The 13,996-nt window shown below is 33.2% G+C and overlaps 1 protein-coding gene across 2 annotated transcripts in view; it reads right to left on the bottom strand.

Moving 5' to 3' along the window:
- LOC144838563 (uncharacterized) overlaps positions 1 to 13,996 on the bottom strand; it is a 60,730-nt gene that overhangs the window by 5,793 nt on the left and 40,941 nt on the right. For both annotated transcript variants that reach the window (XM_078693973.1, XM_078693974.1), the window contains exons 21-53: positions 13,874 to 13,972; positions 13,575 to 13,628; positions 13,089 to 13,142; positions 12,860 to 12,913; positions 12,396 to 12,503; positions 11,916 to 12,014; positions 11,511 to 11,555; positions 10,753 to 10,806; positions 10,308 to 10,361; positions 9,869 to 9,922; positions 9,481 to 9,588; positions 9,055 to 9,144; positions 8,718 to 8,771; positions 8,320 to 8,373; positions 7,897 to 7,950; positions 7,337 to 7,390; positions 6,946 to 7,053; positions 6,581 to 6,634; positions 5,953 to 6,006; positions 5,691 to 5,744; positions 5,420 to 5,473; positions 4,838 to 4,891; positions 4,270 to 4,323; positions 4,111 to 4,164; positions 3,824 to 3,931; positions 3,617 to 3,670; positions 3,190 to 3,243; positions 2,778 to 2,831; positions 2,303 to 2,410; positions 1,359 to 1,412; positions 1,054 to 1,107; positions 750 to 803; positions 284 to 391 (exon numbers count right to left, since the gene is read on the bottom strand). In XM_078693973.1, coding sequence (XP_078550099.1) covers positions 284 to 391; positions 750 to 803; positions 1,054 to 1,107; positions 1,359 to 1,412; positions 2,303 to 2,410; positions 2,778 to 2,831; positions 3,190 to 3,243; positions 3,617 to 3,670; positions 3,824 to 3,931; positions 4,111 to 4,164; positions 4,270 to 4,323; positions 4,838 to 4,891; positions 5,420 to 5,473; positions 5,691 to 5,744; positions 5,953 to 6,006; positions 6,581 to 6,634; positions 6,946 to 7,053; positions 7,337 to 7,390; positions 7,897 to 7,950; positions 8,320 to 8,373; positions 8,718 to 8,771; positions 9,055 to 9,144; positions 9,481 to 9,588; positions 9,869 to 9,922; positions 10,308 to 10,361; positions 10,753 to 10,806; positions 11,511 to 11,555; positions 11,916 to 12,014; positions 12,396 to 12,503; positions 12,860 to 12,913; positions 13,089 to 13,142; positions 13,575 to 13,628; positions 13,874 to 13,972 — 2,223 coding nt within the window. The remainder of the gene's footprint in view (positions 1 to 283; positions 392 to 749; positions 804 to 1,053; positions 1,108 to 1,358; positions 1,413 to 2,302; positions 2,411 to 2,777; positions 2,832 to 3,189; positions 3,244 to 3,616; positions 3,671 to 3,823; positions 3,932 to 4,110; positions 4,165 to 4,269; positions 4,324 to 4,837; positions 4,892 to 5,419; positions 5,474 to 5,690; positions 5,745 to 5,952; positions 6,007 to 6,580; positions 6,635 to 6,945; positions 7,054 to 7,336; positions 7,391 to 7,896; positions 7,951 to 8,319; positions 8,374 to 8,717; positions 8,772 to 9,054; positions 9,145 to 9,480; positions 9,589 to 9,868; positions 9,923 to 10,307; positions 10,362 to 10,752; positions 10,807 to 11,510; positions 11,556 to 11,915; positions 12,015 to 12,395; positions 12,504 to 12,859; positions 12,914 to 13,088; positions 13,143 to 13,574; positions 13,629 to 13,873; positions 13,973 to 13,996) is intronic.

Here is a 13,996-nt window from a genome sequence, read left to right as displayed (position 1 = left end):
CCAGTCAGCTGAAGCTGACTGGGTTCAGTTTTTGGTTCTTTCTGTCTTCCTTCTTTCTGGCAACATTTTAAAATGGTGTTGCAGACAATAACACAAATTTCATCCGACTTTGGTCAGTATGACTGGTAACCCTGTGTGTCAAAGGTCTCAAAATCCATATGACTGGGCTTATGTTCTATTGAACATAGTTTATATTATTTTTGGTTATTTATTCTTACTTCTTAAGGTGAAGTGATGAATTTATACTACATAATTTCAATATTGAATTATTTTGATACTTTACCTGTTCTCCATCTGGACCAATGGGTCCTCTTTCACCTACGTCACCCTTATCTCCTTTCTCACCGCCTGGACCGTCAGGTCCATTCAATCCCATCAACCCAACGTGACCCTATTCATATAATAAAATGCGTTTCATTAATGTCGAAATAACAGATTTTTTAAAACGTGATAATGATGATATATTTAGTGACGATTATTTTTATATGTAAATTATAATTTTGAAGCTATAAATGGACGCCTGTGTTTGTTATCTTTTATGCATCTTTTTATGTGCTTCTTTTGAAATAATAGTCTTCTTAATACATTCTGTAGTCATTAGAATTGACATTTGTAATATACTGTATTTTTACTTTAAGTGAAGGCAAATTATAACTATGATTTGATTCTTAATAACGATTATGGTATTAAATTCATTTATATCTGCAAACAACTGCAAATACAGATAAAAAATCCATAGAGTACTGTACCTTAGGTCCAATTTCTCCTGCAACACCGGGCACACCACGTTCACCGATTTGGCCCTAAAGTTAAAGTAAAAAAAAAATATTAAAAAAATTATAAGACATAAATGAATAATATTCTAATACAATCTGCCATTTGCTCTTGTGGCCAGTTGAGTTATCTATCACAACATTGCTTTTCTTGTTTACTTTAACTGCTAATTTTAACACATATCTTAACTTTCTGAAATTTTATTTTACATTTTACAGTTAAGAACATTGCTAAATTGTCTAAATTAGGAAATTCGTAAATGTATTGTTAGATACTTACTTCTGGGCCTGCTGGTCCTGTTGTCCCTGGTGGTCCCTGGTCTCCAGCTTCTCCCTGAAAACAATCAATACACTCAATTACAAACTTTTTGATTCATAATTAATCTTCATCTAAAACATAATAATTCATTCCATGATACTCTGGTACTACTATTAGTACAAATAAATGTACTGTATTAATCCATCCATAATCAGAATTTAGAAGTTATATTGCCAGTCCTATCTGAATAGATGTATGCCAGTGTAGATGTAGGTATTTATACAGGCATTTGCTAGAGAAAAGGGCTTATTATTATTATTTATTACCTCTTCACCAGTCAGACCTCTAGGACCTGTTGAACCCTGTGGGCCTGGTGCACCCTAAAAGAAAAATAACATTCAGTGAAAATGGATATAGGTGCATATATTTTCGAGATATTTTATGGTAGATCTTTAAAGTAAAAAACAGGATCTACATTAACATTTACATGGGTAATTAGGAATTACCAAATGCAATAATAATTATGTATATCTTTATGTATTGTGTTTATCATATATCATGTACGATACATTGATTCTAGGTTATGTAATGCAATTAGGTTAGGCCTATGTATTACGTTTATCATAGGTTATGTATTACGTTTATCATAGGTTATGTATTACGTTTATCATAGGTTATGTGTTACGTTTACCATAGGTTATGTATTGCGTTTATCATAGGTTATGTATTGCGTTTATCATAGGTTATGTATTGCGTTTATCATAGGTTATGTATTGCGTTTATCATAGGTTATGTATTACGTTTATCATAGGTTATGTATTGCGTTCATCATAGGTTATGTATTGCGTTTATCATAGGTTATGTATTGTGTTTATCATAGGTTATGTATTGTGTTTATCATAGGTTATGTATTGCGTCTACCATAGGTTATGTATTGTGTTTATCATAGGTTATGTATTGCATTTATCATAGGTTATGTATTGCGTTTATCATTTGTTATGTACTGCATTCATCATAGGTTATGTATTGCGTTTATCATAGATTATGTATTGCGTTTACCATAGGTTATGTATTGTGTTTATCATAGGTTATGTAAAGTGTTTATCATAGGATATGTATTGCGTTTATCATAGGTTATGTATTGCGTTTATCATTTGTTATGTACTGCGGTTATCATTTGTTATGTACTGCAAGTTATCTTTTGTTATGTATTGCGTTTACCATAGGTTATGTACTGCGTTTATCATAGGTTATGTCTCCTTTTACTTACAATTGGTCCAGCTGCGCCTGGATCTCCTTGTGGTCCACTTGCTCCTTTGTCGCCGAACTCTCCCTTTTCTCCTTTCTGTCCAATAACGCCATCTTTACCAGGTGTACCCTATATGTTATAATGAAACAGAAAATGATATCATTAGGATCCTGATGCTAATATATGCCTATCCTCCTTAAATTCGAATCCAGCAGGGTGGGATTATACCTGGCACTTAAAATGTAGGCTAGATCATCAAAATTTGAAGGAATTATGTAAGGTTTTATCTCTTTTATTCATAAATTCTCAGCCAGAGGGCACAATATTCATTATATATATATACATTATTTGTGACAAAAATCATTTTCGGACACGTTGTAGACTCTATATTTCAAATGCCTCATTTTTTTTTTCATTCAAGAAAATTTGTAGAATGTAGTGGGTGGACTGAGTGGGGTTATCAAAATAAAAATATTTTAAAAACCAGAATACTTACAGCTCTACCCCTTGGGCCTGGTGCACCAATGTCTCCTTGCAGTCCTCTTCGGCCCTATGATGATAAAAGAAAACAATCTTGAATTTATGAACGCTACAACATTTGGTTAAAAGTTTCAAAGTATTGAGTTTGATATTTTGGTTTAGCACAATTTTTTAATCAGTCAATTAAACAAATTTGACATAGACCTATGGAATAATATGTATCTATACCTTTTTGTTATGATTAATTTGTAGTTACATAGTGTTAGTAACCTCATTTAATCTTTCTTTTTTAGTGTAATTTATAGATAATAATAGTTCATTCTTATATAGTGCATATAAGCAAGCTCTCAATGCGCTGTACATAAATTAAAATAGTATCTCAGTTTATCAAATTAAAATGTACATAGCAACAAATAAGTTTAACTCACAAGTTGTCCAGGTGGACCCCGGTCACCTGGTTCTCCTGGACCTCCATCTTGTCCCTGAAAAACACAATAAACACTAGTTAAAAATCACAACACTTATAATATTTTAAAGTGCATATAAAAACCATTGTAATTACATATACACAACAAAATGGTAGTAGCATAAATCAATGACGATAAAATATATTAATTTAGGGGAGAAAATGCCGTCCCTCCCCTGAAATTTATTCAGAGGTTGATGGTCTTAATAGAAAGGTTTTGGTTGGATATCAATATTTTCTTATTCATAATACAATAGTAGGGAATATTTTTTAAATATTTAACAAATAAATGAATATGGTGTATATGCAGTACAAGGGCATATATACACATCACTAGACTTACTATTGTACAAAATCTCAAAAAACTAACATTCTATAAATGTACTTACAGGTATACCTGGAGTACCTGGATCTCCTGCTTCTCCTTGGAAGCCAATTGGACCCTGTAAAATAGAAATAAATACATTTTCTGTGAACATATGAATATGTGAAATGAATCTTTATTGCATTTTACTTTGACTGTTAAATTATAATAAATATAACAATAGTATTAATAATATTAATTTAATACATTATTGTATATAAAACCAACTTACTGAATGTCCTTTCGGCCCTTGTGGTCCCTGAGGTCCTCGTTCACCTGGTGTTCCAGGGACACCTGGGGGTCCTGGTTCGCCCTTTCCGCCATTATCTCCTTTAGGACCCTGTTGGATAATAAAATATTAATTAATAATATAATACTGTAAAAATGCAATAATGAAAATTAATAGACTGAATATAAACTTTTTGCTTAATAAATGTGAATTTAATAATAGTTTATCTCCATTCTCAAATGAAAGTATACTATATGTAGTAACTACTTAAAAAGTAGAGTAATACATACACCAGGTCCAATACCACCATCTTGTCCGGGAGCTCCGATGTCACCAGTATCACCCTATTAAGTAAATAATAATAATATTAATAATATTATAAACATAAGCTATATTTTTCTTGTATAAAATTTATTTCCAAATCCATAATAAAAAATTGGTAAACATACCTTTGGTCCTCTAAGACCATCAGGACCTCTTGAGCCGGATACACCAGGTGGACCCTATAGAAATGAAGAAGAAAATATGTCATTCCATAAACTGAATACTTGTTATCAACACATTTTATATATAATGTTAAAAGTAAATATATGATCTAGAAATTGTTATTGTTCTTTTAATTAGTTTCCTTCAAGGCTTTCAGGGTCACACGTCCGCTTTCCATGGAAATCAAAAGGAATATGAGGACGATGTCATGCGTGAGAGACGTTTGTACGGCCCGCTACGTCGCCTGGACTATTCCATTTTCCTTTCGAGGGGTGTCCATATTGGGACTAATGGCATATGTAGAGTCTATACAGGTAGGGATCTCATGAAATAGACAAATATATGATCTAGAAATTATACAAAATTGTCTTTAAAAAAAACCAGGAAGGGCAACTCTAGATGTTTTGTAGTATTTTTAGACAAGATTATACAATTTAGAAACTTCCCAATAAACTTGTTATGATTTTACAACCTCCTCAAACACATGACCTAAAAATGTCTAATGTGCAAAAATGTTATTATGTGTCTTACCTCGTTTCCTCTAGCACCAGATTTTCCTCTTGGACCGATACTTCCGGTTAAACCCTAAAAAAAAACCACACACAATGAGAATGTATAACAATATGTTAATATTGTATAGAAATTGTTATTGTTCTTTTAATTGTAACAACAACAAACATAACAATATGTTAATATAATAAAAATGGATGCAATGAATGTTTTAGTACAGAAACATGGGAAAAATAGAAATGATTTGTAAGAGGAAGGAAGATGACGAGATGGAACACATCAAGGAAAAGGTTGAGTAATAATAATGAATATTTAAATATTGCATCTTGGAGATAATACGTTGTTAAAGCGTGGTTTCCACTAGAGACGCAACACAAAGATGTACGCGCAACGCAAGAGAGTTGACCAACGATAAGCCACTGTTCAAATAATCCATCGCTTGTGATTCGTCAAATCACTTATGTTGCGTTACGTCCTTGCGTTGCGTCGCTAGTGGGAACCAAGCTTTACAGAGAACCAAGCAAGGTTTATGATGATAGTCTGCTGAGCAAAATTCCAATTTTAAGCTACATTAGCGCACAATCAATGTATGATTATACTTACTCGTTCACCTCTATCTCCTTGCTCTCCCTTCTCACCTGGTCTACCAGGAGCACCCTATAGAATATAATAAACATATTAACATTTATCGACTTGTCTTATACGTTGCACTGTTTATTTAATGAAAATGTTTTGAATAGTGAAAATGATCTTGTTAGGTGTACTACGAACTATGTTACGATCTTCGATTTCACCTTTCCTCTTGAGAAATATTGAGAAAATAATACTCTACCTAAAACCTATGACCTTTTTTAATTGAACCCAAAATGCTTACCTGGAGACCAACACTTCCTGGTGAACCTCGCTGACCGGCTGGGCCTTCAGCTCCCTGAAAAATAAAAAAAAACATTTCAAATTTTGTCCAGTGCACACAATTTCCTGGAATGTAATTTTTTTGAAAAATGAAAAGGCACAAAATAAATCTAAGACGAATATAAATCTTTGTATAGAAACTCCAAGAAGGGAAATAAAAACAAGTTTTACATTTTCAAGTACAAAAATTGTATATTTTAAATTTTAGTACGGCATCAACTAACCTTTGGCCCTCTCAAACCTCGATCTCCTGGAACACCTGGTTCTCCAGAGTCACCCTAAAACAACAACAAAATACTGGTTAAAAAACTATAAAAGACATTTGTACAATATACCATTACACAAACAATGTCATAATAAAGTCACAGAGAACAGATTGAAATATGTGGTATAAATTTGGAAGCCTGCCAACACATTAGGAAATCTGTTGTAAAACACACTCGGTACTCGGTTATTATAAAATGAAACTAGTGTTATTGACATGCCTTTTCGTGTTATATCTGAAACGTTATGCTCCACATATTCTGTGCCATAGTGGCAACTCAACATCGTCATACAACGAGGCCCAGCGAGTCGTCCCGTCATGCGACGACCCAAAAACTACGGCCGACGCTATCGCAAGACGACTCGTCTCGTCGGGATTCAACTCATACAGCACCGACGAGTCAAGACGTTTAGTCTGGCCTCGTCGTATGATGCTCTTTGAGTTTGCCTTAAACTTCAGCAGAAGTCGACAGGTTGACCATAAAACATTACTTAAGGTAATAAATATTATTTTGGTTCAACAAAAAGTAAAACATTAACACTTAATATTTTTGCAACCAGATGAATTTATTTAATAAATAAACTTACTGCTTGGCCTGGTTCTCCATTAGGTCCAGGGGCACCAGGTGGTCCTTCCAAGCCCTGTGAAACGATAAAAACAAATTTTAATTTATATCAACTGATACTTGTTGACTACATACATACTAGGAATGATAGAGAATATGCAGATGGTCAGTAACTAAAAAGTTGAAAATGTAATGCAATATGTAATTAACAAACAGTATATACATCATCAATAAAACAATAATTGTATGGAAGGGGACCAATTAAGTTAAATACATAACTTTACAGCCACATTGAATTAAGACGGAAGCAATAAATCCAATCAATGTTTGAAATAAGGTGCATCTATTTGAGCTATGAATGATGAAAGTGGACATTTTGTTACTTACAGATGATCCCTGTTGACCCTTCTGACCTTTCTGACCTCTTGTACCAGGTTCACCCTTCTCACCATCTTCACCTGGAACTCCCATCTGTCCGATTGGTCCTGGTGGTCCCTATTTAGATTATTTACATGATTAATACAAAGAAATGTTTCACAATGTTATGCTTGCTATAGTGCTATACTGTGGTTGCAAGAATGGATTTTTGTTTATACAGTTGGAACCCCATAAGGGGACACCTTCAGAAATTAATGAAGTGTCCCCTTAATAGTATGTCATGTGAATAGAGGTTGGCTGTAGCACACCATTCAGTAGTCATCATTCAAATAAATTAATAGTCATATGTATATGTATGTTGTTACAATAATGGAATGACAAAACTGGAGAAAATACAAACCCTGCTTCCTGGGAGACCATCTCGTCCTACTAATCCTTGAATTCCATCAATTCCCTATAAAGGAGAAAAATAGTTGCATTATGAAAATGTGTGTGCATACAAAAGGAGACAACATCTAGAAAAAAGAATAATGTATATGGATACATCACATTAAGCACTAAATGTACACTAGGTATACACTTTAAACACTACAGGTACACTAGGTATGCACTTTAAACACTACATGTACACTAGCTATACAAAACACTACATGTACACTAGGTATACACTTAAAAACACTACATTTACACTAGTTATACACTTTAAACACTACATGTACATTGGTATACACTTTAAACACCACATGTACACTAGGTATACACTTAAAACACTACATGTACATTAGGTATACATCTACACAGTCCTACTCAACATTAAATGTATTGTAATTTTGAATGAGATGTTCATCCTTCTTCATTTTTTGGTATTTTATTTAAAAATAAAAATAATAAAATTGTATTTTATCGTACTACACCACATTAAATGCATAGCCTCCTATAATTTGTTATAGAAAAACTTACTGGTTCTCCCTTGGATCCCATTGGTCCCTGTGTGCCCATTTCACCTTGTTGACCCTATAAAAATAAAAAGTGTATGATATAATATACGATGAAATATAAATCATAATTATTGAGCAAAATAACAATTTTAATTCGGCTAAAATAATATTACTGTATATGAATCAATACATCAGTTGAATTAAAAATATTGAACAACATAGACATCTCACAAGTCTTTCTTGATTTAAATTTGTAAAGGCAATCCCGTCACAAGATTTCAAATCTTTTTGGGATTTTCCTTCGTCCATTTTCTTTTATTATAACTTGCCATTTTGTTTTTGTTACTATTTGTCTTCTGGACGTGAATAAATGTTCTTTGAATTGAATTGAATTATGATGGTTGGCGGGTTCAAACATTGGCGCACAATTTAAGACTAAACTCACCTGTGGTCCTACTGTTCCAGGTGGTCCCTGAGGTCCTCCAACACCTGGAGAGCCCTTTTGAAAAAAAAAAATGAAAAACACATTAAATACCAGTATTTTAAGATATATGAATATTAATGGCATTTATTCTACAGGCTTCAATATACAACAATATTCTTGAATGAGTACAAGAAATGAAATCTATTTTTTTTTTCTGCCACTCCCGACTGCTACTCAGGGACATAGGCACCAGTAACTATTGGTAGGGTTTCAACCTGACCATTTTTTCACAGAGGCCTTTGACAACCCAGTGGCTTGAACAGAGAATGTTCCCTTTCTTAAGAAAACCGCACCACTTTATTGCTTGTGGCTACATCACTGCTACCAAACTGTGTAATTTTATCCCAATAAAGACTTACAGAAGGCCCTGAGGGTCCTGGTGGTCCGCTATCACCCTTTTCTCCACCGCCTCCCTATATTAAAAAGAAAAGTAAGTGGTAAGTACGATTATGTATAGTATCATCCAGGTAGTAACATAAGTAAGTGACTGTTCTAATAAACAAGTTCAATTGATTAGATATACTATACACCTTTATTTTTACAACTATTTTTAAATACAGAAAGATTACAATGTGTCGTTTTAAAATAAATTCCTTGAAGAAGAAATAAAGAACTTTTTTTAAGTATAAGCAACATTCCATAATTTGAGAGAAAGAGAGAAATAGGAAATCTAGAAACTACAGTAATATAATTTACCTGTAATCCAGGTAGACCACGTTCTCCTGTGTATCCTCTAATTCCAGGTGGACCTTGGTCGCCTACGGGTCCAGGTGGACCAGCATTGCCCTGTAAAGAAAGACAAGATGACGTTAATCCAATCCATTTAGAATATCTCATACATAGTATCTTCAAACTTCAATCTACAAACTATTATAAAATGTCAAATAAAATTGATAAATTAGAAGTAATACAATTACTATATGGATAATAGTAATAAATTAAATGATTGTTTGACAGAAGCAAAGTGAAATTAATTTCCAAATGTTTCTATACATCCTATCTGCTTTGATAAAAAGTAGACACATTTCCGCAAGTCAAAGCTTTTCACATTTGTATTGCAAACTTTTGAATTCGCCTTGTTAAAAAGATGTTGGTTATTTTATGTACGAGCATTGCACTTACCCTAGGCCCGTCTTTACCATTTTCTCCTGGGATACCAGTTTCTCCTTGTGGTCCGGGTGGCCCTGGGAACCCACGCTCACCACCAGCTCCACGTTCACCTACAGGACCCTGACAAATTTCAAATAATCAGTAATACATTAGTTGTAGTTATAATGTTAATATATAAAGTTCCATGACTTGTTTTTAATGCGAGCGGCATATGTTGCCTTCGCGATACAGTGTTGAATTTTACCTCTAATTCTACCCAATATGTACCTCCGCCTCGAATCAAAACGAAAAAGTATGTTAACCCATTTGTTCACTAAACCATGATGTTATGCAAATGAGTTGAATGTTGATGCCATCCAAAAGATTATATTTAACCAAAAAACAAACATAAATGAGTTACCTGTGGTCCAACAACACCAGGTTGTCCTTGTGGGCCAGATTCACCTTCAATACCCTGAAAATGGAAATAACATTCGATAAATATGAATAATTAAATGAATGAATATTAATAAGAATGAATGGATAGATAGATGAATGACAAATGCTTGGTCATTTGATGTACAGTATGGGTTGATGGATTGGGTTTTAAAAAAAGTAAGTAAATGAACAAACAAACAAACAAATAGTAATGATTTTCAGTAAACAGAGGCTTGTAAAATCATCAAATGTATTTCTTAAAATATTTACCAGAGAGGTACCTCACAAAGCTACGCTTTAGCAAGGTTGTGTCTCTGGTATAAATAATACAATGTTTTGAACAAATAGACTATAAATACATAATTATTAAACGATCTTTATTAAAGAATATTAAAGTATATATATTTGTAACTATAACTCACTGGTTCACCTCGTTGTCCTGGTAATCCTGGTACACCATCTTTGCCTGAAATTCCCTAAAAAAATGTACATAGAAATATAATATTTGATATTGAATAAATGTTTAAGATTATGATTTGGGTTGTGGAAATAGTTCATTCTTAATTTGAGTACATTATTTTACAAATTTAAATTGTCATTAAAGACTTACATGGTGTTGATTTGAGAAAAGGTAGAGACATTTGATTTTTTTATTATTTTACCTCATTTATAGAGGGTGACCCTAAACAGCGTATGATGAGTTGTGATAAGTGTATGTGTGTGACAGTGGCTGTGTGTATACCAGTACACTGGGGTAACTCCCTACTCGTCTCGAAAGATGTACTAGGTTCTTTAAATTGCACATGAGCCAGATTTGTACACTGAACCTGAGGTTTATATTCCATAAATATTTATAAAGTAACTTACTGGGGGTCCCTTTGCGCCTGGGAATCCACGAAGACCACTCGTTCCAACTAAACCCTACATAAAGTAAAAAAAAAAATGTTTACGATGTGTGTTGAAAAGTAAAAAAACATATAGAACTTAGAAAAACACAAATATATATTAGGGTACATTTATTTTTAAGTTAAGTGAACTGTACGGTGAACCGTCTTGTCGGGAGTACATTAAACATGTTCAAAGTTCTCCCGACGAACTAAAAACTACGTCTGACGCTTCTGTCCTGATTCTTGTTGGGAACTCAGACAGAACCGACGAGTCAAGACATTTTGTTGGGCTTCGTTGTACGATGCTGTCTGAGTTGGCATTAACTACGCACATAGTAAAAGTATACAACAAAGGAAAAATACTAAACTATACTTCACATATAACTATTATTACATAACAAAACAAGAAGAAATAAAATAACCATGCAATATACAACTCAGTTTCACATTATTTTAGATATAACTAAAACTAAGTATCACATTTACACAATTATACTGTAGAATCAATAAGGAAAGGTTCATATTTTAAAAAAAAAGTGAAAACGCAGGTAGGAGACAAAACAAATTTGAATACAAATTATAAGTAAATATCTGAAGTTTGTCTTTAAAAAAAGGGGCTTAGATTGAGACATTAACTTTAGTAACCTAATTCTAAGTGGTAATCCAGTTATAAGGTTTATTACTTCAGACAATTTGCTAAAATGTATTTATGTTTTAAAACAATGAAATAATACTTACTCGTTCTCCTCTTACTCCTGGAGGTCCCTCAACACCTTCTGCTCCCTGTTAACAAAAAAAGACCATTTATAAATGAATATAAGATTATTTTATACAGTAATATCTACAAACAAACAGTAAAAGTAAGAAAGTATTGTATTTTTTTTGTAATTTGTAATATCCCACCCACAAAGAAAGCACTTTTTTGTCTGGTTGAGATAGAGAAGAAACCTTGCGTCGTTTACCCCAAGAGGGTGCACGTTTTTAATATAAAAATCACTTGTCAATAAAAATTTCCTGTTGTTGTTGCATGTCATTGAAACGTTAAAAAAAAACATACTTTCCGGCTTCTTTTTGTTTTAGAGAAAACATACAATAATAGTAATAATAATAAAAATGTTTAATAAATGTTTACGGATGCCTTACCTTAGGCCCAACTGGTCCGGTCTGTCCTCTAGGTCCACGATTGCCTCTCAAGCCTCTTGGACCACGCTCTCCCATATCACCCATTGTTCCTGGATTACCCTTTAATCAAAAACAATACACATTATTGTTGTGTAATTAACAGATATATCATAACATTTTTATTATATGACCAGGCTTATAGCTTCAGTTTGGTGTTATTATCCACACAATACTGTACAGTGGAGGAGGCAAATATTATGTGCTACGCAAAGCATAGATCTATTCTAATAAAAACCCTTAAGCTTGGTTCCTACTAGCGATGAAACCCAAGCATAACAAAGTAGGTGTAGCACATTCCCCTAATCAGCTATTTTAACAATGCTGTATAAATCATATTAAGGACACACCTTCAGGACTCAACAATTAATAGGGGTATCCCTTGAATAGGGGTTAATTTATTACATTTAGGATTGCTAGACCTAACCTGGTCTGGTTACTTACCCTTGATCCCTTAATGCCTGGTCTTCCACCTCTGCCTCTTGCACCAATATCTCCCTTATCTCCATTTGGCCCTGGGTAACCTGGTAATCCAGTTTGGCCTCTTGCTCCCTATAATATGAAACATTGTAATCACTAATACTGCCAGATAAAAGGCAACATTGGACATTTGAAAAACTATTTGTAGATGCACAAGAATTTATTAATCTAAATGTGATGTTTTTACCAAGGATTTGTTAATTAATCAACACCCCCACATTGTGTTTTTGTATGAAACAAAATTTATTTATTTTTTTTTGTAATCTGGGGTCTCAGCCATACACACACCTTCTTGGTTTTCTGAGACCATTCATCATTATGATTTAAACACTGTACATATATTTCTACTTTACCGATATGATTTTTTTTTTAATGAACGCATCATATTCTGTTAATGTTATACAACTGCTTAAAATAAATATATTTACCTTTTCTCCTCCAATTCCTGGTGGGCCTTGATCTCCTTGGATTCCTTGTACACCCTGCAACATTAAAAAATCATAACTGTTAAGGCCTGTTTATATTACTACTAAAGATACAGAAAACAAAATTATTTATAGGACAACCATTTATATAGTCTTTGATGAAAAGTGACATTTTCATGAATCTAACGATATGCTGTTAAAATTAGGTATTGGAATAAAGTTGTTTACTGACCTTTGGCCCTTCGGATCCTTCAATACCTTGTATACCAGGAGCACCTGGTTGACCCTAAAAAACACAATACACAAATTACATTCAATATTCAAATATGATAAACTATCAAATGATAAGAGTCTTCTGTTTTATATGCAGACGTCACACGTCCCAATCATATTTGAATTTTCACCTTTAAACTAATGGGTTTCATATTAGATTTTAGACATTTCCATTTTATATGTTCTTAAGATCACGTTCACACTGAGCTCTGATTCAGTCCAGTAACCAGAGAAAACTCTAAGCTGTCTTACGTTTTCCGATCTACACTTATGTTTCGTATAGAATTCAGAATAAATTAGTGTGAATGGTTATCTTCAACACTACACCCCATTTTCCACAATTTTTTATCTGACTACCAGGCAGGATGTCAGGTTCTGTGTGAACATAGGTCTATCTAGGTTCAAGTAGCATTATAGTAGACTATAATATATTTCAATTTCTTACAAGTTCTCCTTTTTGTCCCATCTCTCCTTTAGTTCCTGGAAGACCTTCTGGTCCCTGTTAGGAATAATAAATTACATTAATTAACACCAATACAATATAATAACATTTTACTCAACCTGTTGTATGTTTTATAAGTTATATTGGAGGATCAAACCTAATGTGTTCTGACTCTCCCTCAATTTTATGTATTAATAAGTTAATACTTTTTAATTCAATTATTTAAAAAAAAAAAAAGTAGTGTGTGATTAATAATATGTTTTCTGCGTATAAAATATTAAAAAAAATAGTTTGTAGCTTACCATATCTCCCTTTGCCCCACGTTCTCCTCTGGATCCTCCTTGACCCTTTAAACCACGTGGACCGGGATATCCAATTTGACCTTGAGGTCCCAATTCACCCTATTTATAAAAAACATATTATAA

The sequence above is a fragment of the Antedon bifida genome, chromosome 3, assembly GCF_963402885.1.
Source record: "Antedon bifida chromosome 3, ecAntBifi1.1, whole genome shotgun sequence".
NCBI lineage: Eukaryota > Metazoa > Echinodermata > Crinoidea > Comatulida > Antedonidae > Antedon > Antedon bifida.
Note: the sequence above shows the minus strand (reverse complement) of the source record. Positions and strands in the feature narration are given on the sequence as shown.